At 36.3% G+C, this 25540-nt stretch overlaps 1 protein-coding gene and 1 long non-coding RNA gene across 2 annotated transcripts in view; one reads left to right on the top strand and one right to left on the bottom strand.

Moving 5' to 3' along the window:
• LOC136800699 (uncharacterized) overlaps nt 1–25540 on the bottom strand; it is a 164801-nt gene that overhangs the window by 101322 nt on the left and 37939 nt on the right. The gene's annotated exons all lie outside the window — the stretch shown is intronic.
• LOC136800698 (uncharacterized) overlaps nt 1–25540 on the top strand; it is a 52359-nt gene that overhangs the window by 11193 nt on the left and 15626 nt on the right. The window contains exons 7-9 of the mRNA XM_067057354.1: nt 682–950; nt 1526–1595; nt 3670–3980. Of these exons, the coding sequence (XP_066913455.1) occupies nt 682–950; nt 1526–1595; nt 3670–3980 (650 nt within the window). The remainder of the gene's footprint in view (nt 1–681; nt 951–1525; nt 1596–3669; nt 3981–25540) is intronic.

Raw genomic sequence — 25540 nt, forward strand, 5'->3', positions numbered from 1 at the left:
TAATCAAAATTTTAAGGGGAGACAAGCGTCAAATGTCATGTGTCACTCCCTGTCAGCACTTATTGACAAACAAAAATGTCACTCCAAAACATGTCATATTTTGCATCGTTGGAAAGATAATTGAAAACTGAACAACTTTTTCGCTTAGATAAACTGCTGGATGTACTCAATAAGAGCAGAACCAAAAAGAAGTTGCAAAAATGACGTCATCGTTTGAAATAAAATTTTGTCAAAACCGAAAGTGTTTCAAACTCCTACATACTATATAGGATAGGACTATATATTATTGGAAAGATAACTTAAATCTGAATAACTTTCTTGTCTACAAAAATATCTGAAAATATACTCAATAAGAGTAAAATAAAAACAAGCTCAAAAATTGAAGTCATCATTTTGGTATAATTGGTTAAACTGACAGGTGTGCTATAGTTATGAAATTATAAATATAAAAAACAGTGTGGGGAGGGGCCCTATAAAATTATAATTGTATCTACCTATAATAATAGGATAACTAACTTGTGTGTGTTTAGGTAGTGTGAATTTCTATTTACGTAATAAACCTATTGAATGAAATAAATCTTCAAATATCTCTGACTTCAAATGTGTATTCAGATTTTGAAAATGTGTGGACTGCCAACTTGTTTTGGAACAGACTTTAATATTTTTTGTTTTGATTTACAGATTAAGTGTTGTGAAAAAACGCAAAAGCTACATCTTAAAGTTCAAAAGAGAATATTACGAGGCTCAGATTCGTGATCGGATAAAGAAAATTGAACTCTGCATAACCGGCTCCTTCAAATGGCTAGAATTACCCAAAAAGGCGTTAGAAAATGTCCCAGGTGAAGATTGCAGCTTGAAATTCAAAACAAAGGGTTCTTTGCAATTCCGTGCTTTGGTCTCTCATCTGAAGAAAAACGAAGACTTGGTTGTTGTTGAACTTGAATCCACAGGTAGGCTCTTGCAAAAATAATTTCGTTAAGGAGATTTTTCTACTTTTTCTGTAATTTTCAAGTTTTATTAATTATTCTTGATGTTTTTCTACTTTAGGGGAAGAAGCTTTTGCAAATGAGCCCTATTTGGCCCGAAATTCACAATAATCGCTAAGGCTTTTTTCCACCAAAATTTCTTCCCTTGCTTTGTGAAAGTACCGAGGGAATGAGTTTAAAGATGCCTAAAGGCAATTCTCCGAATTCCAAAACTTATTTCTCGCCTAAAATACTTTGGCTAGATTATTGGTCAGTCAAGCGCTGAGCTTTCCAACTTTCCAACTGGTGTTTTCCATGTGGAGACGTTGGAAAATAGTTTCCCAGTTTACACTTTTTTGCACTAATGGTGAACACTATGTACGGAAGTTATCATATGAGTTTATTCCAAATGAGCTTTTAAAACGTGCGAGACTTTTTCATCAAGGCTAGACTTCTTATCATTACTAAACTAAAAATATTTATGGTTCAAAACTTTGGACTGACCTTGCAACATAACTGGTTATTTTATTTTACTTTACCTATTACTTTTCACTTTTCAGAAATCGCGGTGATTAATACAATTAAAATTCGCGGAGAAACTCATCATATTGACGATTTTTTCAAAGAAAGGTTTGTATTTTTTGTTACCTTTATTTTGAAAGGGACAATTTTTTTAAAGAGACAGACCATTGATTAAATCTTCTCGACTTAATCGCCATGTAGGGCTTCTTGATCTGGAATATACTTGAATGTTGAAGTGGGAGGCTAACATGTACGGGGTAGTCTTAAGGGTAGTTTTTTTTAAAGAACCACGAAATGCACTGATGGGTGTACTTTCGATGGAGTGCACTGCAAATAACGTATTCTTTTGTCTGACCCAATATGTCATAGTGTCCTAGTAGGTTGGTTCCCCCCCCTAGAAAATGGAAAAAAATCCCTCTCCCCCCCCTTTTAAATCCCTCTCCCCCCCTTTTAAATCCCCCCCTGAGATTTGAAAAAAAATTTCCCCACCCTAGAAATTTTTTTTTTCAATTTTTGCTCTTGATGCTTCTATTCACGTTATCTCTGTTATATATCCAATGAAAAATTGAAAAAAAGTTTCCACAGAGTGAAATGAGTATGAATTCAAGCATGTATATTTATTAGATGTTAGTTTAGACAAAGTTAGCTACAGAGAGTAGAAAAAATATTTTTCCACAGTAGAAAAAAATAATGTCCCCAGATTTTTTCTCCCCCCTAGACTTTTTGGGGCCATTTTTTCTCCCCCCCCCTTTTGATTACCCCCCCTAGATTTTTGAAAACCATTTTGCCCCCCCCTTTCCTATTTTCTGAAAAAAAAATCCCTCCCCCTTTAAAAAGGGGGGGGGGGGAGGACACTATGTATGTAGGTTGAATTTGAAAGCTCTCTCAAATCCGCAGGAAAAGATATTTTACAAAACTTTTTCTGCTTTTAAAACTTCAGCATCTCTACTGTTTTTCACAAAAGTTCTTTTCCCAAAGTTTCAACTTGAACAATATTTTTCAGTCGCTTGAAGACAGATAGCTTTTTTTCATGGCCCCCAATGTGTAGGTCAGGAATTTTTGCAATCTCTCCAGATATATCTGAGGTACAAGTATCAATTTTTGACCACAGTCTTGAAGTATAATTTGAAAGATGATGAGTATAAATTTGCTAGATAAAATGTTCACAGTATCCCTTGGTCGTTAAAATATAGGTTTGTAGCCCCCAAAATGTAGGTCTACCTAAAATCAAACTGTATCGTCCAGTGATGTTAGAGTGAAAAACCTATAAATTTTCCAACTGACTGATGTAAAATTTGGTAATTTTGATAAAGGATTTCAGGATTTTCGATAATGCAAAGTCAAAACCGAACATTTTGAAATTTTGATAATGACTGTTTAAATGAAATGACGTTTTGATTGGATTTTTGAAAACCATTTTCTTTTGGAAATAATCGTTATTTGGGTATGGATTACGCTGTAAAAAATTCAGAATTAAAACTTGGCTCAGTCCAAAGATATGAGGCTTTAAAGTTATTTTTCTCTTATATTTTCGACGAAAACGATATTTTTCCCGATTTTGCTGATTAAGCAAATATTATTGTATATGAAGTTGATTTTCTGTTTCAAACTATGAAGTTAAGTTGGTAGCAAAAGAATTCCACAGGTTTTAGCTATTACCCATCATTAGAATTTCGATTCTGTTTATGCTAATTCAAGGGCCCCCACAATGTTGGTTGACTTAAAGATGCCATATCTTTTATTCAACATCTCAAGATATAAAAACATCTGGATTTTTGGATGGTTCTTGGGTGTAGAAAGCATCCTATACTCCATCTTCATAATTTAAGTAATTTAGCTACACCAAATATGTTTTAGATCATCAAAACATGTTTTTCTTGAAGAAGAAATACTAACCTACCAAAATAATCAAAAATCATTTCATTTTGACTAATCTACAGATCAGAATCTTCATTAGAATTAAAACCTACATATTGGGGGCCACCTACATATTGGGGGCCATATACTGTATTCATTTACCTTTTTAATACTTCATTTTGCAAAGTTCAAAAACTGCACTGTAAGGGAATCTTTCAATAACTCCTCCAGGCAATGCAAGCTCAAGCTCCCTAGTGACAGCTACTTGCTTGTAAAATATCTATAGTGATTGGACCTAATGATCCACCAACATCTGTTTATTTAGACTTTATGTGAAGAAGGTTAACAAAGATCGTGTAGAAATCATACTGCCCTTGGACATAATTGAATTCAACAAAATTGAACGGATTGAACGTCTGCAACACGAATCAGATAAAGACGAGGAGGAATGGAAACTTGTCACGTGTGCTAAAGAAAACTGGTTTCTTCTAGCTGAAAACAGCATCGATGCTGAATTTAAAACCATCGTAGTAAATGGATTGTCGAACAAAAGAACCTATTGTGTCCGCGTCATTGTATATCATGGCGGGCTTGAGAACTGGATAGTATACAGTCAAAATGAGATAGACGCAAAAGGTAGGTTTTGTATTTATTATTATCCAAGTTGATTGAATGAGCTTTTCTCCAAAAAAAATGCTTTCAAGGAACTAAAAATGTTCACAATTTTTGCCGTTAACCAAGACAGTTACCTGCTTATCGAAAAATCAGAAACTCAATGCAGTTTGTTGTAAGATGAATGTTAGTATCGCAGTGCCGTAGCCACCGGGGGGCTGGGGGGGCTGCCCCCCCCCCCAAATAAAAAAAAAGAAGAAGATGTAAATTTCGTCAACGTTGTCTGTATAGTTACTTATTTGATTTCTTTGCTTAATCTCTTCCCTCCTTTTACCACTTTTACGAGCCGACGCGTGCCACAGAACGAAATAACTAACTAACGCACTAATTATGTAAGAAGACAGTCTTATGATTTGAAAATATACTAATATGCACGCAATTTCTACTTACTTTTTTCTGAAAATTGACTTTCGGAGAGGTAGTTTTTGCCAATCTGGAGGGTATAAAGTCCAAAAATGTTCCTGGCCCCTCGGCCCCAACCATTAGATACTAAACATATAGGGCCCCCCTAAAATATAATTTGTGTCTACGGCACTGTATCGAATGTAGGTGTAGGGACGGTACCGGACTTTGATACCGTCTGCTTTAATCAGTTCGTCTTACTCGAACAAACACATCGTCATTATGTTTCTGCCCAAAGTTTCACTTTGTTCTTGATACTTAGTTCGTTTGCGATGAAGTGCAGAGCTGTTATTCCAATGAGGGCTGCCATCATCTGACATCTCCTCATCCTTTGTCATCCAGCTTCCGGTTTTGGTTTTCTTTAACTTTTTTCGTTTCTATAGGTGCAACTTTATCTTTCGTTTCACCGTTCGTCTATAAATTGTAGTTTGTATGCTTTCTTTGATGCGTCACAATCGACGTACCTGGGAATTTCAATGCCTTGAAGTTTTTTGTTGTCAGTATCTTTGAATATCATCACCCAAAGTTTGTGTGTTATCATTTCAAGTTGGTGTAAGACTGAGGTGTTTGTTTCTTGGTTGTGTTAATAGAGTTAACATATATCGAACTTATATCAATTGAGAGTTCCATTTCATTCTATGGCGTTCTAAATCTACAGGCCTAGTAAGCGTGCAGCGACTTCGTTTTTGTGGGGGCTCAAATTTTCGAAGTCATTACATTGACGCTAGTCGCTAGTTCTACGAAATTTTAGTAGAAAATGGAATTATGTTTAGTTTCTTTGACCTTTCTCGTACCTCTGCGTAAACCTAGACTTGAGTGCCAGGCATAAAGTTTTTTATTTGACGTCAAATAGTCAAGACGTGTTCTGCATCGCTTTCAAAAAAATGGTGGAAACTCAAAGAAGCATCGAAATTCGCTAAATATGAACAAAAATCGCGATAAAAACACCCAAGACCCACCAATTGAAGCAGCAAACACAACATGCACCCTTGTTACGTGTATTGATGATGAAGATCAAAATCGACTCAAATGCCGTAGCTACCAACGTATGGTACATTACGAATGCACACAGTTGCCACTTTACCAACTGCAAATATTCGCTAACAGGTACAATAATCAATATGTATGTCACAATTGTGTGCGAATAACGAGATCCTTAAGAAGTAAAATCGGAGAAAACAAGTACCATATGATGCAAGAGCAGATTGCTAAAAAAGACGACGAAATCAAAAAACTCAAAAAACTACTGACCAAAAACCGAGAAGTCATCAACAACGACATCGAAACAACGCTAACACAAAAGATGAGCGACCTAGAAGCCAAAACAAGGAAAATGATAAAAGAAGAGATACAACAGACAAAAGATTTTATGAAAGAGTCATCCCGTAAAACCTACGCTGATATAACCAAAGCACACAAGGAAAATCTTAAATCTGTTGTTGTGGAACAAAAAGAAGAGGAGAGGAGAGAAAGACGAGACATCGAATCAAGAAGAAAAAACATCATAATTCATGGACTCTGTGAACAAGCTGAAGACACGAAAGAAGAAGATCAAGAAGAGGACAAAAAGGAAATTGAGGATCTGCTCAAAGATATCGGCATCCGCGACATCAAACTAACGCATCAACATCGTATTGGGTTCGAACATGAAAATGGGCCGAAGAAAAATCGTCCGATAAAGATGACCTTGCAAAGTGAAGAAGAAAAAAGAATCATGAGCAACCTTAAAGCCTTAAAAAAGTTTGGATATCATCTAAGCATCACTGATGATTTCACCATCAATGAAAGAAGAAAAATCAAAGAGATGTGCGAAAAAGCTAAAAAATGGAACTCTGAATGTGATGGTGATTTCATTTGGCGTGTGAGAGGAAGTCCCAGAACAGACAACCTTCACTTGATAAAAACAAACAAAAACTTTGCCAAGCAAAAGCTGTCAATATCTAGCCTCAGTAGCAGCGACGATGAGCTGCCAACAAAACATTAGTCTTTTTTAATTGTAAAGTAGCGTTGGCTTTTATTAGCCTTTGTTGCTACCTTTTCGTCAACATGAAATAAACCATTACTTACTAAATATAAATTAGATCCCCTCCTAAAATTTTTGAATATTTATATTACCAATATGTGTTCTTTAAAAATTTAATACAATCATTCGAATACCAGGCTTTTCAGGCTTTAAACTGAGAAATTGTGGAAAGTCATGATGACGTCAACCTTAAGATATTCTGCCCCTCCGTACCTTACACTAAGTCATGGATCGTGTGAACTTAAATGTTTTTAAAAAGTGACCCTTTTAGAATACATTTTAGAGGTATTCATGAGACACAAACTCTTCCAAATTTTCACAAAATCCACAAGTTAAAAAAGAATTCACAGACAAAAGGGCTGCCAATGACGAACACTTGCATTCTTACATATTTTTTTTAAAGGAAATGATAAAGTTTTATTAGCAAAAAATTGTCTTTTGCCGGAGCAATGGTTATTTACAGTGCTAAAATTGTATAAAATTGGGAAATATATAACATAATGAGCATTAAAAAAATCTTTTATACCCAACGCGCCAGGAAGGAACATCTAATACTTTTACAAGTTTATCTTTTTCTAGTTTGAACTACTCGTTGACTTATGGATGTGTCTTGATATAAAGTTTTAGTGTTTTGATAGAATTGGATTGGTTTTGCTGTCGATGTAACTGTTGTTCTTGATCTTATCGGATGCTGACATGTCTGCTTGCTTGATGTTATGCTGTTCAGTGGCTCCAAGCAAGCACGGGCTGCAAATGATACCAAACTGTAATCTTACTACGCGGAAAACTTGATATTGTCTCAACGGTTCGTTTCTGGACCTACTCCCGTGGAAGTCCTATTAGTTAACCGTTGTATATTCGTTCGTCCGCTCGTCCGCTCGTTCGTTCGTTCGTTCGTTCGTTAGTTACCAGCTTTTCTCGATATTGGCTCATTAGTTTTTTCTGATTTTTTACACAAACATGCATAAATATAAACCCTCGAATGTGACGAGGCCCGATTTTCGAAAAAAAAAATTGGGGGGGGGGGGGGGTTTGGGCCAAAAAACGGCTAAAAACGGGTTTCTTAGACTTTGTGAAAAATTGAATCATTAATTTTTTCTGATTTTTTGCATGAAAGTAGGGTACCATCATAGGTAAAGGAGCTAGAAGCTCGTTTATAGTCTATTGGATAGTTGAGAGTCTCCTCAGGGCGGGGTGGGCGGCGGCGAAGGGGGTGTAGGTAAGGGAACTTAATTAATTAATTTTTTGGTGTTTTTCAGCCGTTTTGAGTGATTTTAGGCCAAAAATTGAGTATTTTAGAGAAAAAAATAATTTTTGCAATTTTTCTTTAATAAGCATACAAGGTTCAATGTTCTTAGTCAATTCTTTTATGAGATAGATGTTTTTTTTTGCTCATGAGGGCTTACTCTTAAAGAATATGTGTGTTTAGACATGAAATTTTGGTTGCTTGGCGTGTTTTTATAAAAAAACTGGCCAAATTCGATATTTTTTATAAGCACATTATCAATTACTTAGGTATTAGCTTTTCTCGAGATTGGCTTTTTCATTCTTTATGATTGTTTGCACAAAGATGCATAACTATAAACCCTCGAATGTGTCGGAACCCGATTTTTGGAGAAAAAAAATTTGGGGTAAATTTCAGCTAAAAAACGGCTAAAAAAAGGGTTTTTTGGACTTTGTGAAATATTGGATCATTGTTTTTTCTGACTTTTTGCATGAAAATAGGTAAAAGATGGCTCAAGCAGATTTTTGGTTAAAAAAGAATTTTTCAGCTTAAAAAACGCATCTTTATCTATAAGAATCTGAATTTTTTGATGAGATATGTATTTTTGCTCACAAAGTCTTGAACATGAAAGAATATTTCAAGGGCATGATATTTTGGTTTCTAAACGTTTTATTTATAAGAAACAAACGACTAATTTTAATAGATCGTTACTATTTGTGTTCTGAATGATTGTTTAATGGTCACAATGGGTTTTTGTTTTTTTTGGCTTAAAGTCAAGTATAACTTCTCTGGAACAACCTCTGAAAATTTCAATTCATAAAAGTAAAGAATAAGCAGAAAATTTTAGGTTTTAAAATACCTACCTTTAAGCTTTTAATACTTCGCCGATGGACGCCCTGTTTCCCGCCCGTTAGTAAAACTGCAATTCTACTTTCTCTAGCAGCTCAAACGGTTTGAAAATCTTTACGGGTCGTCTTCAAGTCGCTAGAGACATTTCTAGAAGGTTTGAAGTCGCTTGGTGTACCCATATTCAGTTTTCAAATTTGTACACAATGACCGCCCTCGAATTTTAACGATGGTTTTTGGAGGATGAAGCTTACTGACTTACACTGACTTTTGCTGAGTGTTTCATCCACATTTGTTGCTGTATATGATGTTTTATGGTTCTCTTATTATACAAGGAGGTTTGTAAAGCTCTAAGGAATATTTAATCACAATGTAACTTGTGATTTCTTTTGATTAAGAGCACGGTCGGTTGTTGTGTAGTGCGCCAAAGGTATGTAGAACTTATGTTTGCTTGTTTATTCTTTTTTGGGTGCTATTTTAATGCTTTTTTTGCCAGGAATCTCTTAGAAAACAACACAATCATCTTCAAATTACTTTTTCAACTGTGTGGGATTAAATTGTGGCGGTTTCAATATGCTTTCAGCGATGGCATGTAAGTGAAAGTGAAAGTGCTTTGTAACACATAGTACTAGGTCAGCGTGTTTCAAACACACTGTTGGCGATCGCTTATTTCCGACAAAATCATCGGAGAAAGAACCTTATGTAGTGTTCACTAAGAAAATAATTTTCACTTTGTCCATTTTTTCGTTTATTCGTAGAAGAGCAAGGTTGATGGCTTATTACCTTACACCCTGCGATGCGGATCTGTCTCTGATAAACTATGGCAAGATTAGAGCATCAAGACGAAATTATAAAGTCGAGTAAAATGGTCGAGTGACCCTTACCTCTTTAAATTTTCTTATTGGTCAGCCCCGGTGACCCTTCAAATCGGTTCCTCGATTTTTTTTCCAGCAGCAGCATCCGCAGCGCATTTGGACTTATTTTTTAAATCCGATTTCGGATTATTTTCGGAAAACAAGCTATCGGTAAAACTTTGGCGCGAAAAATATTTTCTATTGGAAGAGAAAAGAAACACGTCACTTCATTTATTACGATTTGCGCATAATATGAGAATATAATAAACTAGCCGGTACCCGGCGTCGCACGCCGGTTAAGCTGTAGCTGAACGCATCTAAAGCATAGATTTAAAGTGCTAGATCCGAATCTCAAACCTATCTCAGGTAAGAAAAAGTGAACCCACCCCTGATATCCCTGGTTTTTTTCTAAATGGATTGAATGTTGTGTTTTTTCGCCTAATCCGCGAAATATTTCTAAACAAAACTCAAAATATGTCAAATAAATACTATTTGAATGTTTACTTGCATCGAAGAGGCGCAAATAATGTGTATTTCAACAACCAAAATGCATGACTTGACAGTAAAAGTCACACAATCGAGAAATATAGCCTCCCAATAGTGCCACCCGCGAAATTAAGTCTCCGTGAAATTTTTGAATTTTATCCAATTAAAGTATTTAGATAACATTAACAACATCATTTTGTCGAAACGCAATTAGTAATATCTTTGTTATTGGGAGTATATGTACAAAATTAAAAATGTCTTTTTATTATAAAAATCAAAAATAAATAATAAAATCCAAAAATAAATAATAAAATCCAAAAATAAATATAAGTTTTACAAAAAGAAGCAACAGCAACAGCAACCGAAGGAAATCATGCTCGGCAATTAACGGTCGTTTGGCCTTATCTTGGTGTAAGGACTATATCTTGACGAAGAAGATGATGAAGATGACGCAGAATTAGTCCGTGCCTTGAATCCATTCACTTAAAGAGAAAGATTTTAGTCATCAGTTGTGAGAACAAATGTAAGACACCAGATCTTTTTGGCTGCTTTTGGTTTCGCAAAAATAAAATACTATAAAGACACATATACACTTTTTTTTATAAAAACCAGTAAAATTTTGCTGAGGCTTGGCTGTTCTTATTTATTTGTTCTTATTCTGTTCTTATTTATAGGGTGTAATTAAGGAATTTTTAGACGTTATACTCAAATTTTACCACCTTTACCCCTAAATTGCTCGAAATTAGTAATGTCAGGCTCAGCATTGTTCTGAAACAGTGCAAAGTTTTGTATGTCAGAGTTGTTTGCAATGTCATCTAAGGGTTAGGAAAAGAAAAAAATCACTTACCACTTTCTCTCCGTTTTTCTATTTGAACCAATTTTTTTAGCTCCTCTTTAGACTTTAGCACCAGCCCAAGAATTGTTCGAGCTAAAGGTTGAAGAAAAGTGGAAGTTTCTTTTATTATAGTGACATATCTAAAGTTTTAATTCATAGGCTGGCAAACGCACATGAAAGGTAGGAAGAAAATAAACGGGGTAAAAATAAATAATAATTGCTTACTGGTATCATCAACTTCATTAATAATTGGGCCACCTTCAGTTTGAGTTGCCATGTCCCTCATTTTTGGCTCCAACCTAGGGGACTGGCACGCCACATCTTTCTGTCTTGGCTGTATTGCTTGAGTTGATGTGTTGTTGCCCATCTTTAATTGATTAATATTCTTTATTTTCACTTAAAAGAAATGCTACAGACATAACACATAAAATACAAAAACAGAGTTTGATAAGTCATCAACACGGGTCTAATTGAGGCAAGGAAAATTTTCCTTTAGAGCAACACCAGACTACTGCTATTAATAATAAAACGAATCAATAATAAGTAAACAAAATAATGCAAATTGAGTTAAGGTTTGAACATTACCAAGGCTTAATTTCAGTTTTATAGCAAATCATCATTAATCAAGCCCTGGGATAAGAAATCGTCATTGGTTGTGCTAATTGCAAAGGGATGGATATGAATTCAGTTTTTAAAAGTGGGAAGATGAAACATGCAAAACGAGATTCGTTTATACTGCTTGTGTCAGAGAACATCGTGGTTCAGTCGCAGATGAATTCCAAAAACAAACCATTTGAAGTGGTTTGTCTCCCATATGGAATGGGGATCTCATTGAAGGTTCTCCAGTCAAACTTGGGTAGTGATGGAACTTGTTGACATGAATCTTGAGCAGGTTGGTAAATGCAATTGCCATAAACAAACCATATTAAATGGTTTGTCTCCCATATAGAATGGGGGTCTCAAGTAAGGTTGGTGCAAAGCTGTCTTCTTTCCAAACATTGACAACTCGATGACGGTGGCAAGTGATTGAATGTAAGGCAGTAACAAAGCAAGTTTCATCTCTTCATAAGAATTGTTTAACCGTTAATGTCATCAAAATTGTATTTGCACAAACAATGGCAATTTCTTATCAATACCCTGCCCAATCCCATCAAAAATTATGTGAAAGACAACACGATTAAGAAAAGCTACTAAAGATACTAAATTATATACAAAAACACAATCTCATTATAGAAAAACTCAACAAACGATTGAAATGAAAAAATCATTAGCCAATCAAATTTTCTTTGTTCAAGTAGTTATTATTCCGTTTACATCCTAAGTAGATCATGAAAAATAAAGTAGGAGGTAAAATAAAATCAAAGAATCTGAGGGTATACAACATTTTTTGTATAGCATTTGCGTCTAGCATACCCTTGTTGGAATGAATTACAAATTTGAACTTTAACACAGTTGAATGCACGTGTGCGAGAAAAAGCAACATACAGTTGTCCGTGTGAGAAACATGGTCGACGCAAAAATATACCAACTTTTTCATAAGTTTGCCCCTGGCTTTTATTGATTGTAACAGCATAAGATAGCCGTAGTGGAAACTGGACCCTCTTCAGTTGAAATGGTAAATTTGTGTCGTTGGGACAAAATGTGATCCTGGGAATCAAAGTTCTTTGACCAGCAAAAAAACCAGTAAGAATTTCTGCATCAATGACATTGTCTTGTAAATTACACACCTTGAGACGCGTTCCATTACAAAGACCATCTTTCAGGGACAAATTACGAAGTAACATTACCACAGACCCCACTTTAAGATTTAACTTGTGTCTAGGCATTCCACTTGGGGTAATAGAGTTTAGAAACTCTTGAGGATAAAGATCGACTTCCTCCTGTGTATCAGCAACCACCGAATCAAAACTGAAATAAGTACAGACATCCCCCGTCTGACGTTGCAAAATTTTTTCATTGATTTCCAAGGCTTCTTCATTTGTTGGAGTTAAAATCACCCGTTTTGTTAGGTCCTCACCATCTGCAAAATTTCCAAAGATTTGTTGAATCAGATCAGAGTCTTTAGGGAGCACACATTGTTCTGGAATTTCGATGCACCCTAGATATGGTTCGTGAGCTTTCATTGGCAAAGCACCCTCACCCAATCGCAAAAGAAAGTTGGAAAATTCTTGCTCCCCGATACGTGTCCGCATGTTTTGATTCAAATGAAATACTTGTGCTAGAGGCCAAAGAGGACTTCTTTTCAAGCAACTTTCAACAACCTGGGCTGGACTTCCTCTTTTTACGACCGGAAGGGTTTGTCGAAAGTCGCCACCTAACAAAACAACTTTTCCAGCAAATGGTACGCCACTGTTACAAATATCCCTCAACATTCTATCTACAGCTTCAAGAGCATGTTTGGGGATCATTGATGCTTCGTCGAAGATAAAAATATCTTGATTCCTCAAAAATTCTGCATGGGTACTATTGGGTTTCACACTACATGTAGAACCATCATTAACAGGTACCGGCAACTTGAAAAGACTGTGGCACGTCTTCCCCCCATCAAGAAGTGTTGCAGCAATACCTGTCCAGGAGGAGGTGGAAACAGTGAAAGATTGAGCTCTGGCCTCCTTTATAATGTAGTTGTAGGTGTACGTTTTACCGCAACCACCAGGACCATCAATAAAAAACAGCTTAGCAGAGTTGAAATCATTATTTGAAAGAGCGTTAATGACAGCATCAGCTATAGTGGTTTGAGCCTCATTCAAGGATGGCCTAACACGGTCGGCTTCCGCTCGATTAGCAGCAGCATTTGGTTGTTCCTGAACAATCTCTATATCAAAATCAGGCAGATTGAAATCTTGTAAAGACTTTCCAAATTGATGGAGCATGTTTGCAATGTTAGATAAAGTCATTTGCTCAGCTTGCAATTCACTATGGTGGCGTAAGAAGTCTTGTATCATGTGCTCCTTAAAACTCTCCCATAGCTCTGCCGGGTTATTTGGCTCACCATGAATGAGGATGGTGCAAAACGTTCTTCGAATTCTGACTGGTGTGGCAACATGAACTACTTCATTCAAAGTCTCAACCCAGATATTATCATCAGCTAAAAGACCCCTTGCTAAACATGCCTCTCTGAAAGTTGGATAGACTTCCCCGTCAAAAGTTTTCAAGTATTCAAAGGATGTAGCACCTGGAACGTGTAACAACAAAACTCTTAGAAAATATCTTTCACCTTCACGTATACCTGCATTATACATCCGACTGATTACTGTTCCATGGCCTCGCTCTCTTACTTTCCACTTGTTACCATTTCTAGATTTGATAAAGACGTAGTCATAGGGAATGTCAGGATATAGAATTTGCCTGGCAGTAGGATCATTTTGGTTCAGCAAAAACCAAGCAGTCAACATAGTCTCATTATTGCCAGCTCTATCAGCTGCATTTTCTTCTTCGCCTTCCCTAAAATAAACACGCTGAAAGTTAGGTAAATGTACCGCCAACCTGATAACAGTATGACTCTGAGTGTGCATAGGAAAAGCGAATAAACGCCAACATGCTTCTGGAGCAGAAACATACCGTGCATCAAGAAAAGTTCTAATCTCATCATGATCTATTCTCTCTGCAATCTCAATATGGGCTGTGTCATGGCCTTTGTAGATGTATTTGTAAAGATATTTGACAGCTTTAATGGAAACACAGGCTTCCAAGTTAATGTGAGCATTATATTTTTTGCACAAATAAGGACAATATGGCACGACCCATCTATTATCAAGATCAAGATTCCTTACTCTAACAGTACGGCCATTGTCAGGTCTATGATAAGAAGGATAGCCATCCACATTCATAACCGTTTCATCGTTAAAAGATTTTGGAAAACCTTTTGAGCAACTACCTTCAATCATACACGGGCTACGGTCATTCAAAGCACCACATGGTCCATGAATCATGTTGGACTTGATGATCTCGTAAAGCTCAGGTTCAGTTTCTGGATCAGGGAGCTGTGCACAAATCAAGCGGTCAATATCATCTGCATTTCTCAACTTAAATTCAGCTGCAAAATGAATCAAAATATGTGCATGGGGAAGACCACGCTTTTGGAACTCAATCACATCAACACGGGCAACAACCATTCCAAGAATACCATCCTGCATTATTTCCTTTTTCATGGCAAATAACTTCATGCGAAACACCCGAGTAAGTAAATCAGGCCTGTCGTGCGCTTTCTGATTGGGAAGTAAGTTCTCAGTTACCTCACGCCATCTAGGATTACACGTGAAAGTCAAGAAGGCATCTGGCTTTCCATGCTTAGAAACTACAGCCATTGCATCCAAGTAAAGCTGGTGCATGGCTCTGGGAGACCCTGAAAAGGTTGAAGGCAAAACAATAACATGACCTGCATTCAAGTTTCTTTGTTCTGCAGCATTTTCAAGATGGTCAACTAAACCTTGATAACATTCGGCCCTTAATTGTTGCTGATTGTGACGAAGAAAGTCCAACCTTGAACCTTCAACTTTTGTGTAAGCATCCACCAAAAATTGCTGAAATAGCCTACCTGACAAATGGAGTGCAGAGAACCCCCTTCGGATAGCTAACCGATAAACATAATGCTCAAGTTGTGTCACATGATTCCTGGTCCTTGTTGCCCTCTCAGCTACGTGAGGCATATTCATATCCCAGCCCAGATCACCTCTTGGAAAAAGTAATGGATAGATATATGGATCAACTACGCTAGATGTTGATGGTATACTTTGCAAATGATGGTTTCGTGGATAGACAACAATATTCCTACCAGCTGGTGGAGCACCATCTTCTCCTGTGAAGATGGCAGCCACCTCTTCATGCAAGGGCGCATTGCCACGCCTTTGATCGTGCCCCTCTCTCATTACCATGGTTATCCTAGAAACTGGACGGTTTTCAGCTATAGCACGATTTTGTTCCTCTTGTTCAACCTGTTTCATGTGCTTAAAAGAAGCAGCATAAGGATTTACTGTTTCAAGAACATCCTGAATTAAAGCCATAGTGGCCCTATTACAATCAACTGCAGATGGATTCTGCATTCTCAAATCTAAAGCTTGTGCAGCTTCAATGATATACAATTGAGCATATTGTGGTTGTTCTTCGTTAGGAAAAAGAGTACCGTAGCGATGACAAATTTGTCCACAAATTCTAAATGTTGGAGGACCAATGCCTGGAGGAGGTCTCAAGTTGGCAGAAAAAGACCCAAAAGCAAAAGTGTTATTGTAAATACGAATTTTTTTTCGAAACTCCTTGGCCTCATTTGAATCATCAGTGAAAAGATGTTGAAGTTGAGGTGGAAAAGGTTCTAATTGAGGCAGGGAAACTTTGCCTTTAGAGCAACACTTGAATTCATCTTCTTTTTCAAATTTCAAGGCCCCACAAAACTCACAAACATGGTTAAAAGCTCCTAAATAGTGTTCATCAGGAAGGGGGTTACCAATGTGAGCTAAATTCAAGCGCCTTGGTCTGCGGTGCCGGGCATTATCCCCTCTACGCCTATGTGCAATCTGTGCCTCATTTTCGTTTTCACGAATATTTCTGTTTCGCTCTACATTTGCTTGCCTCCTTTGACGCCTTTGCTCAATATTTTCATTTGCACGCCTATTCCTTTGAATTTGAGCATTAATATTCCTTCGCCTATGCTGTTGTCCTTCATTTTCATTTGCACGCCTATCTCTAGCTCGCTCTAATTCAACTTGTCTGCGCTCCTGCGTCTGCTGCTCATTTTCATTTGCACGCCTGTCCCTAGCTTGCTCCAATTCAACTTGTCTGCGCTCCTGCGTCTGCTGCTCATTTTCATTTGCACGCCTGTCCCTAGCTCGCTCTAATTCAACTTGTCTGCGCTCCTGCGTCTGCTGCTCATTTTCATTTGCACGCCTGTCCCTAGCTCGCTCTAATTCAACTTGTCTGCGCTCCTGCGTTTGCTGCTCATTTTCATTTGCACGCCTGTCCCTAGCTCGCTCTAATTCAACTTGTCTGCGCTCCTGCGTCTGCTGATCATTTTCATTTGCACGCCTGTCCCTAGCTTGCTCTAATTCAACTTGTCTGCGCTCCTGCGTCTGCTGCTCATTTTCATTTGCACGCCTGTCCCTAGCTCGCTCTAATTCAATTTGTCTGCGCTCCTGCGTCTGCTGCTCATTTTCATTTGCACGCCTGTCCCTAGTTTGCTCATTTTCAAGTTGTCTGCGCTCCTGCCTCTGCTGCTCATTTTCATTAGCATGCCTATTCCTAACCCGCTCTAAAGCAAGTTGTCTGCGCTGCTGAGTCTGCTGTTCATTTTCATTAGCACGCACAGTTCTCATTCTTTGAGCATTCCTTGCTCTTCGCTGTTGAGCTTCCTGAGGAGTTTCTATTGCCCTTCTCCTACGCGCATTTTCAGCAGCAGTTCTTCTACCCCTCCCAGCAGGCACCCCTTCATCATCATCAATCAGGACATTTCGATTATCTTGGCTCATTTTTGGGAAGGATTTTTACTCTGCACATGACTGAGTAAAATTTTTAATACACATATTATTTATCTGGCCTGCTATAAACATGAGCTACCTAGGATATAAAAACAAATAATAACATACTCATACTTTGAACATAGCTCGAAGAAACACTTAATTTTGACCTGGTATGCCAGTCATTTTTTTATCCAAAACCATTCCCAATTCTCTCTATCAAGGCAAAGGTTATTAGTTAACTTTTAGTTAATCCAGCCAGCTCCAGCAAAAATTAAATGGAAGTGAAGGTATGTAAATTATGAAAATAAGAAATTAGCACAGTTGTGACGGGTGTTGTGTTGTTCCGCATCTTGGTGGATACAGTCAGCAAACCCCATTAGAATAGAGTCCAATATGACCCCCTATCATGTTTTTAAGTTTTTCTAAGAACCAATCAAAATCATATTAGAGAGGACGGGTGCTCAACTTGTGCGGGTGAATACGGAAAAGATTTGATTTTTCAAGAAAACTTACCCCCTGATTTTTAAAAAGGCGCGAATCTGATTTAACACATTTGTGGAGCAAGAAGCAAAAGTCATCTTTTAAAAGAACATTGCTTGCGAAAACGAAAGTGACACACAAAAAACAAACCAACAAACCAACAAAAAACAAACTGACATACAGACTACGGCTATTAATATATAGAAGACACTATATAAAAGAAGAAAGTAGTAAAATGAATGAAAATTTTTGTTCATTCAATAAATTGAAAGAAGCTAATGCATTGTAAATAAATAGAGAGTATAAAAGAAAGTTTTTTATGATTGGTTTTGAGGCTTTCTTGTCTGGAGAGAGTTTTTGTGTGTAAGCAAAAAGCAGAGAATAAACGTCCACAAAGTGTGGCGTAACGTTAACAGAAACTTGGAATCATCATAACTTTTGATTGAGTTATCGAAACTGGACGGAATTTTCGACGCAGCTTCCTCAATATAAAATGCACTCATTCACATTATACTAGGGGCCTACTTAGTTCAACACGTCATTTAAATCAATCTGACAAATGTGACGAAAGCTGCAGTGAACAGTGAACATCTAAAGCGACTGCCTCGGATATACTTTCTCAGAGAATAACGAACAGGTTTAAGACATTCTAACGAACAGATTTAGGTGTGAAATTTCCCGGGGAGTTTACTTAGGCAAAATGGATGCGAACCATAAGGGTACCTTTTTTCAGGCCTCAAAAGTCTCTCAGAGGGGTACAAATTCATAAGTTAGTCTCTAAAAGGGTCCCAAAATCACGAAAATCGAAAATTTTTCTCTAAAAAGGACACGATTTCCAGAAGTTTTGACCAAAATTTGGTGAAAATCAAACCGAAATTTGGAAAAAATCTACCAAAATTTTAAGAAAGTCTCTCAAAGGGTCCCAAAATCATCAAAATTTTGTCTCTCAAAGGTCGACTTTCGGCTCGGACACCCGTCACCTCGTAAACCTAGTACCCCCCTCACAAAGGTGAAATTCCATAACAGCTATCCCATGTCCACTATTGGACAAATCAAACTTTGTGTTTAACATTTTTTCGTCTGAAGTTTCAGCCAAAATGAGCTTTTCAATCTCTTTGACTTTAACAACGAATTAGGTTTCTTGATTGTACTTCCTTCTAATCGTTTTAAGCTTATTGGGCTGACCTTCCTGCGCAGCTGGTTTATTGTTGTTTTATTACAAAGTCCATGCAATTTCAATTCAGGACACTTATTTTACTATCAAAATCGTTGTAGTAAAAAACAAAATGTTTACGCATGCGTTTTAAAACAGCTGTGAAATTATTGTCTCGCTTAAAGTAAATCAATTTAACAGCTCTAAGCATAATGTGGCATAATGAACATGGATAAATGAGACGAACATTGAAATGATAGGGGAATGACGTCATAAACCATACAAAAGTGATGAATACAATAGACTACTTAAGGCTGTTATACATTTTATTTGATCTGCAACTTTTGCTATTATTTGTCAGTACATAACACATGATGAAAGCAAAAGTAAAGCGTAGACCCTAGAGAAAAAAGTTACACTTTGAGGAAGGGGATGGGATATAGCCTGAAAAAATTTTAAAATCTCTCCTATTCAGACAAAATGTAAGGAAACTAATGAGTTTATAAAGGTAAGCGAGTCAAACATTTAGTTTCGATTTCAAAAACGAGATTTGACTTGTATATCTACACTGTTAAAATCGCCCTCAGGCGATCGATAAGAAAGCCGCGGCTGGAATGATAACATCTGAATTTCTACTGTTCTATCTCTGTCGTATTTGATGATTATTTGTTGATCAAGAAATAAGTAGTAATCTTTAATGGTAAACTTTATTAGTTTGTCGTTAATACTTACTTCGCAGTGCGTTTTAGACATTAATGATATGCCCTTGATAATACACGTGCATTATAATATCATTGTGCAGGAAAGATTAACAATAAGAAATTTAAACAAGCACAAAATGGCTGGGTTGAAAGAACTCAAAAATTAATAAAGTGCCTCGAAATGCCTTCACAATATTTCAGTGAAATCTTTCTAGAAATCAATGAAATAGTACATCAAGATAATTCTGTGAAAATTTCAAGCCAGCACCTTCAAAATTTATCATTCAAACTGACAGGAAAGTTGTTATCTTAAATATAGTTCTTATAATTTTAATTTTGGCGAAAAACTATCGTTTCCACAAAATACCCCTAAAATATGTCCACAATCAGTTCAAGTGTTTCATTGGGTACAGATTCAAAGATATCTAGAAATAAAAAATCTTCTTGTGAAGGAAAATAAGAGAAAAATTTCAAAAACTATCTACCAATAATAAACTAACAATCTTGATGTTCTTATAAAGCTCGGAGACAGAGATGGAACAGCAATTAACTGAAAAGACAATGCGGTACATATTCCAGCCGCGGCTTTCTTATACTATGGTAACACGATAATGAGTCTTCAGTTCCAGAGCTTTTTGAATGAATATTTTAACTTAATTGACTTAGTTTTTAATCCCTGCTGATAGGAATAGTCCAAAATAGTCTTAAAATGAATGTGGACATTGTTATTTACATTTCGGGGTGGTTTTCGTGGTGACAAAAAGTTTTACGGTTTTCTGGAAATGATCAAAATGCCACTCAAATTGGCCAAAATTTTCACTGTAAATACTTTTTAATCTCTTTTTTATTTGAAATAATGTAGAAAACTCCCTTAAAGGCTCAAATCATAAAAAAATCCCTATTGAAAACTATAATTTTTTCATTTAACCGCGATTTATGTTTTAAAAGCACGATTTCTCAAAACGCAAATCTGGGGGTTTGCAATCACTGTGACGGAAAAATCTGAGGATCTAGTTGTCCGATTGGTCTGATTTTTTTCAGGGTATTTGCACATCTATGAGGGCTGTGGAATGAGCGAAAATTTTTTGAAAAAACTGTTTTTTTTACTTTTACCCCCGGATTTTGGATTTTTCAAAAGAAAATTTCGCTCATTCCATTCTTTGTCCTAAAGTGCCTCTACATACCAAAAATCATTAACCAAGTATTTGTAGTTCTCTCTAAAACGTTGACACAAGATTATTTTGATTTTTCTGAAAAGTCGTACCGAACCCCCGTCTTCCAATTTTTTTGGACCTACCCCGGTGGAGGTCCTGTAAATTAACCTTTGTCCGTTCATCTGTTCGTTCGTTCGTTCGTTATTAGCTTTCCTCATGATTGGCTCGTTAGTTTTTTCTGATTTTTTGCACAAAGATGCATAACTATAAACCCTCGAATGTGACGGAGCCCGATTTTCAAAAAAAAGTTTTTTGGGCAAATTTGGGCCAAAAAACGGCCTAAAAAACGGGTTTTTTGGGCTTTGTGAAAAATCAGGTCGTTAATTTTTTCTGATTTTTTGCATGAAAGCAGGGTACCATCGTAGGTAAAAGATGGCTTAAGCAGATTTTTGCAAAAAAAATTTGTTGGCTCAAAAAACGCATGTTTATCTATAAGAATCACTATTAATAAGCATACATCAATGTTCTTAGTCAAATTACTCAATTTCTTTATGAGATAGATGTATTTTTTGCTCAGGAGGGCTTACTTTTAAAGAATATGTGTGTTTCGACATGAAATTTGGTTGCTCGTGTTTTTATAGAAAAACTGGCCAAATTTGATATTTTTTTATAAGCACATTATCAATTACTTAGGTATTAGCTTTTCTCGAGATTGGCTCCTTTATTCTTTATGATTTTTTGCACAAAGATGCATAACTACCTTCGAATGTGGTGGAGCTCGATTTTTGGAAAAAAGATTTAGGGGTAAATTTCAGCTAAAAAACGGCTAAAATAGATTTTTTGGACTTTTTGCATGAAAGTAGGTAAAAGATGGCTCAAGCAGATTTTTGTAAAAAAATAATTTTTCAGCTCAAAAAACGCATATTTATTTATAAGAACCACTATTAATAAGCATACATCAATGTTCTTAAGGTGGTAGTCTACCCAAAAATAAAAAATCATCGAAAAAATTGTCGAATTCTGGTTTTTGGGTGTTTTGAGATCCTTAGGTCTTTCTGAACATCTCCTGAAAATTTCAGAGCTATATCTTTATCATTCAGGCCACAGTGAGCATTTTTATCCTGTTGGGTGCTTGAAAAATCGCCCTAGCAACAGAAAAAATCCCGTTGCTAAGGACTTATTTCTACAATCTCGGCCGAAACATAGCAATGTGATACGCCAAAAGAAAGCTCTTTTTACGCCCTTTTCGGGCGTCAAAATATTATTTTCCGTGGCATTACGTAATCCTTAAAATTAAAGATGGTAGCTGCAGTAGTGTAACACATCAAAACCAGCTGAAAAGCAAGCTGTAAGCATGATTCTGCAGATTTCTTGGCAAGTTTTAGATCAAGACTTAATCTCTTTGATTGAAATGATTTATTTAAATGAAGAATGGACTCTACAGAATCTATAAAGTTGCTCTACATTGGTTGTGTTGCTGGATTTCTGCGAAAAACATTTAAGTTGTCGGCATTTTGTTTTGAGCATAGACAGTGTGCTTTTGGTGGTTCACATAATGTTTTGTAGTGGATTTAAATGTAACTGAGATATTTCCAAGCACAACATGATGTAACAGAGATAGAAATGTGCATTATAATGAACTGGACCTAACTTCTGGAGACACACATTCTCATCTGACACCAGCCATTCATAACCGCCTAGGCGGTAACCGAAGCGAAGGCGCGGCCTTCGATCAAGCCAGCTCATTGTTAATTCAAGTCTATGTGAATAAAAATATGCACTAGAAAAGTTTCCATGTCTACAGAGAGTCATGCTGGAATTTCAATGAACATTTTGTCACACTTATGTGGCTGTTTTCACCCAAATTTGATGTTATCGCAAGATTACCGCAAAGTTTGCTATATTTACGTAACTTTAGCGCAACATGTTTTGTTGATTTTTGGATAATTTATCAATTTTGTGAAATGTTTTACTTTAACTTATGAAACCTGACTGGTTTGATGAGTATTCAGTGAAGAAATTTTTTGAAAAGAGCTTTCCTGCTTAAAATGATACCCATTTTTGTCTTTTTCTTTGATTTTCTCAAAAACGCGTTTCCGGGGGTTCGCAAACACCTTGTCAGAAATATCTTAGGATTGAGAGTAGCTACAGACTTGAAATTTTCAGGGAAGTTTCCTTACATGATTGTGCATTGAATGAATGGATTAAAAAGTTTTAAAATTGGTTTCCTGACTTTTAATCTCAAAAAAGCGTTTTTTTCAGTTTCTTACCCCCTGGAAAAAAATTTTAATTTTTTTTTTCACTCATTCCAGACCTTTTCTAAATATTAGTCATTTAAAAAAAAAAACTAACTTCATAGGTCAAGCCGACTATTCAGAAAACCTGACACAAGCAAAATAAAGTATTTTACCCCCTGGCTGATTTTACCCCCGTCTTTGGTTATTTTTAGAATTTTTTTTTATTTTTAGAAATGTTAATAGTTGATATACATTTCCTGAAAATTTCATTACGAAATGTAAAGAAGTTCTTGAGTTATTGCAAAAAATGTGATTTTTTGACTTTTGAAATCTGGCGGTAGACTACCACCTTAAAATTACTGAATTTTTTTATGAGATATGTTTTTTTGCTCTCGAAGTCTTGAGTATGAAAGAATATATTTCAAGAGCATGAAATTTTGGTTTCTAAACGTGTTTTTTTATAAGAAACAAACGACTAGTTTTAATAGATCGTCACTATTTTGTTCTGAATGATTGTTTAATGGTCACGCTTATGCAGATATCAATTATATATGTGTTAAATGCATAACCAGGTAGGTCCATAAAAGTATCACTTGTTTAATTTTTTTTAATTTTTTTTTTTAATATTAACTTTAGGTCATAAATAATAATACCTGGAAGTTTCAAGCCCATATCTTTTTTAGTTATTCAGTAATCAACATTTAAAGTTAAAAGGTCGATTTTTCCATTTCCAGTGGATGGCCACCCTAAAGTACTCGAACAGTTATGTTGCTAAACGTGTACATTAGTAAAATAACATATGAAGAGCAGTATCTTCAGATATATACGCTTTTTATAGGAAAAACCAGTAAGTCATATGATTCTGGCTGGGCTGCTCTTAAATTTATATGAGTTTTTCCAGGCTTAAATGTCAATATTAATTAAAATGGAAACATGTACTTCTCAGTAATTTCTGAAATCTGAGGTTCAGATTCTTCTTAATTTGTTCTTAGGTTTTGGCCAAATTTCAGCCTCGTATTCTTATGAAATTGTTCTTATAAAAAACGTGTAAGACAAGGCACGGATGTCACTCTAAGTAGACTGTAAATCACTCCCTTGACACATTTGTTAGCATTTGAAAGAATTTTGTCTCAGATGAGAGGTCACTCTTAACAAAAATTACTGTAGGGCTAAGATCATTCCTTTTGAACGCAAATTCAACTCTATGTGTTCGTTTTGCTGCGGTGGCACCTTAATGAAAGTTATGGCTAGTAATATTATCATAGTTGAAGTAGTGAAAATTATTGTTTCAATACTGACAGTGGGTTCAAACTATTGGTCACCTTCATCTGCTACATTATCTACAAGATATTCAACTCCTGCAACTTTGTCCAAAGATTTGCAAACCTACAGGGTTTGCAGATTGAAATTTGTTGATTGCCTATATGATTTATTTTCTCTGCCGTAACGAACGCCGCCCCCAAGGATAGCTAAAAATTGCTCTAAAAGGTGAGTCCGCCCGCTGTGATAATAAAGAGAAGGGAAGTCACATGGTTTATCCTTGGTGAGTCATCCTTTTTTGACATTGCTAACAAATAGCAGTTTTTAATCTTAGTAAATTAAACCAAAGAATAAAAACAAATATGGCAGATTTTGTAAATTTTCTGTAGGGTTTGTAGGGTTTGAATGTCCCAAAGATTTGTACATTTCTTTTTGCTGAAAAAAGGTTGAAATTCAGCTGCAACTCCTGAGATATCTGCAAACAAAGTAGCTCAAGAGGTATTGTGTTTGAATCTCCTTCAAACGTTGCAAACCCTTCAAATTTGGGACCAAAGCTTCGTAAATATGGGTTTTTTGTAGGGTTTTTAGGGTTGGCAGTGACCAATAGTTTGTCCCCAGTTTCATGTCTTATTCAAACAATCCTCAGTTGAAAATAAGATGTAAAAAAACTAGAGTTCTGGGCCCGGTTGTTCAAAAGTGGATTAGCGGCCGATTAGCTTAATTTTCGATTAGATCTCGATTAGCACAGAACTGACGGTTGTTCGACGAAAAAAATTAAGCTTAAATCTGGATTAAATCGCGATTAAATTGGCCAAATTTGCTCTGACCCAGGATTAACGAGGATTAAGAAGCTTTTTCCTACAAAAAAGTGAACAAACGTTCGAAAAGTGCCATTTCGTTAGACTTGCTGGGTTATCACGTACCTAAGCTGTGATTGGCTTTTCGGGTTTTTCTACTGGGTTACAACCGACCGATCACCCACACGGAGTTTTTAAAGCCCAAGGCCCGTTGCTCTTACAAAAAATAACATTGCAGGGTCTTCGTCAAAAATTGACATCATTTTAGTCCTTGGTTTCGTGAACTTTTAAAATGAACTTGTACATGATGGTTCACGTGACGGTATTTTGAAATCAGTTCATTCCTAGAATTTAAAAGCTTGTCAGGGTTTGGAAATGTAGCGATTTCAAGTTTCTTCGACAAAAGTGAGCATTTCAGTGACGAACGGTTGAACGGTGGGTACTGCCGGATGGTTTTCCATGCGATTTTTGGCGATAGCTTTTTTTGTTTAAACCTCCAAACTTCTTTTGACAATTCCGTCTTTTTTTCGTAGCGATGGTTTGCAAAAAAAGACTGAAAGCAGGTTCAGCATATCCGATATAAAACTTCTCGTCGTAATCTGCTCTTCCTCGCATGTCACCG

This window comes from Clytia hemisphaerica, unplaced genomic scaffold, assembly GCF_902728285.1.
Source record: "Clytia hemisphaerica strain Z4C2 unplaced genomic scaffold, Clytia hemisphaerica genome assembly, whole genome shotgun sequence".
Taxonomy (NCBI): domain Eukaryota; kingdom Metazoa; phylum Cnidaria; class Hydrozoa; order Leptothecata; family Clytiidae; genus Clytia; species Clytia hemisphaerica.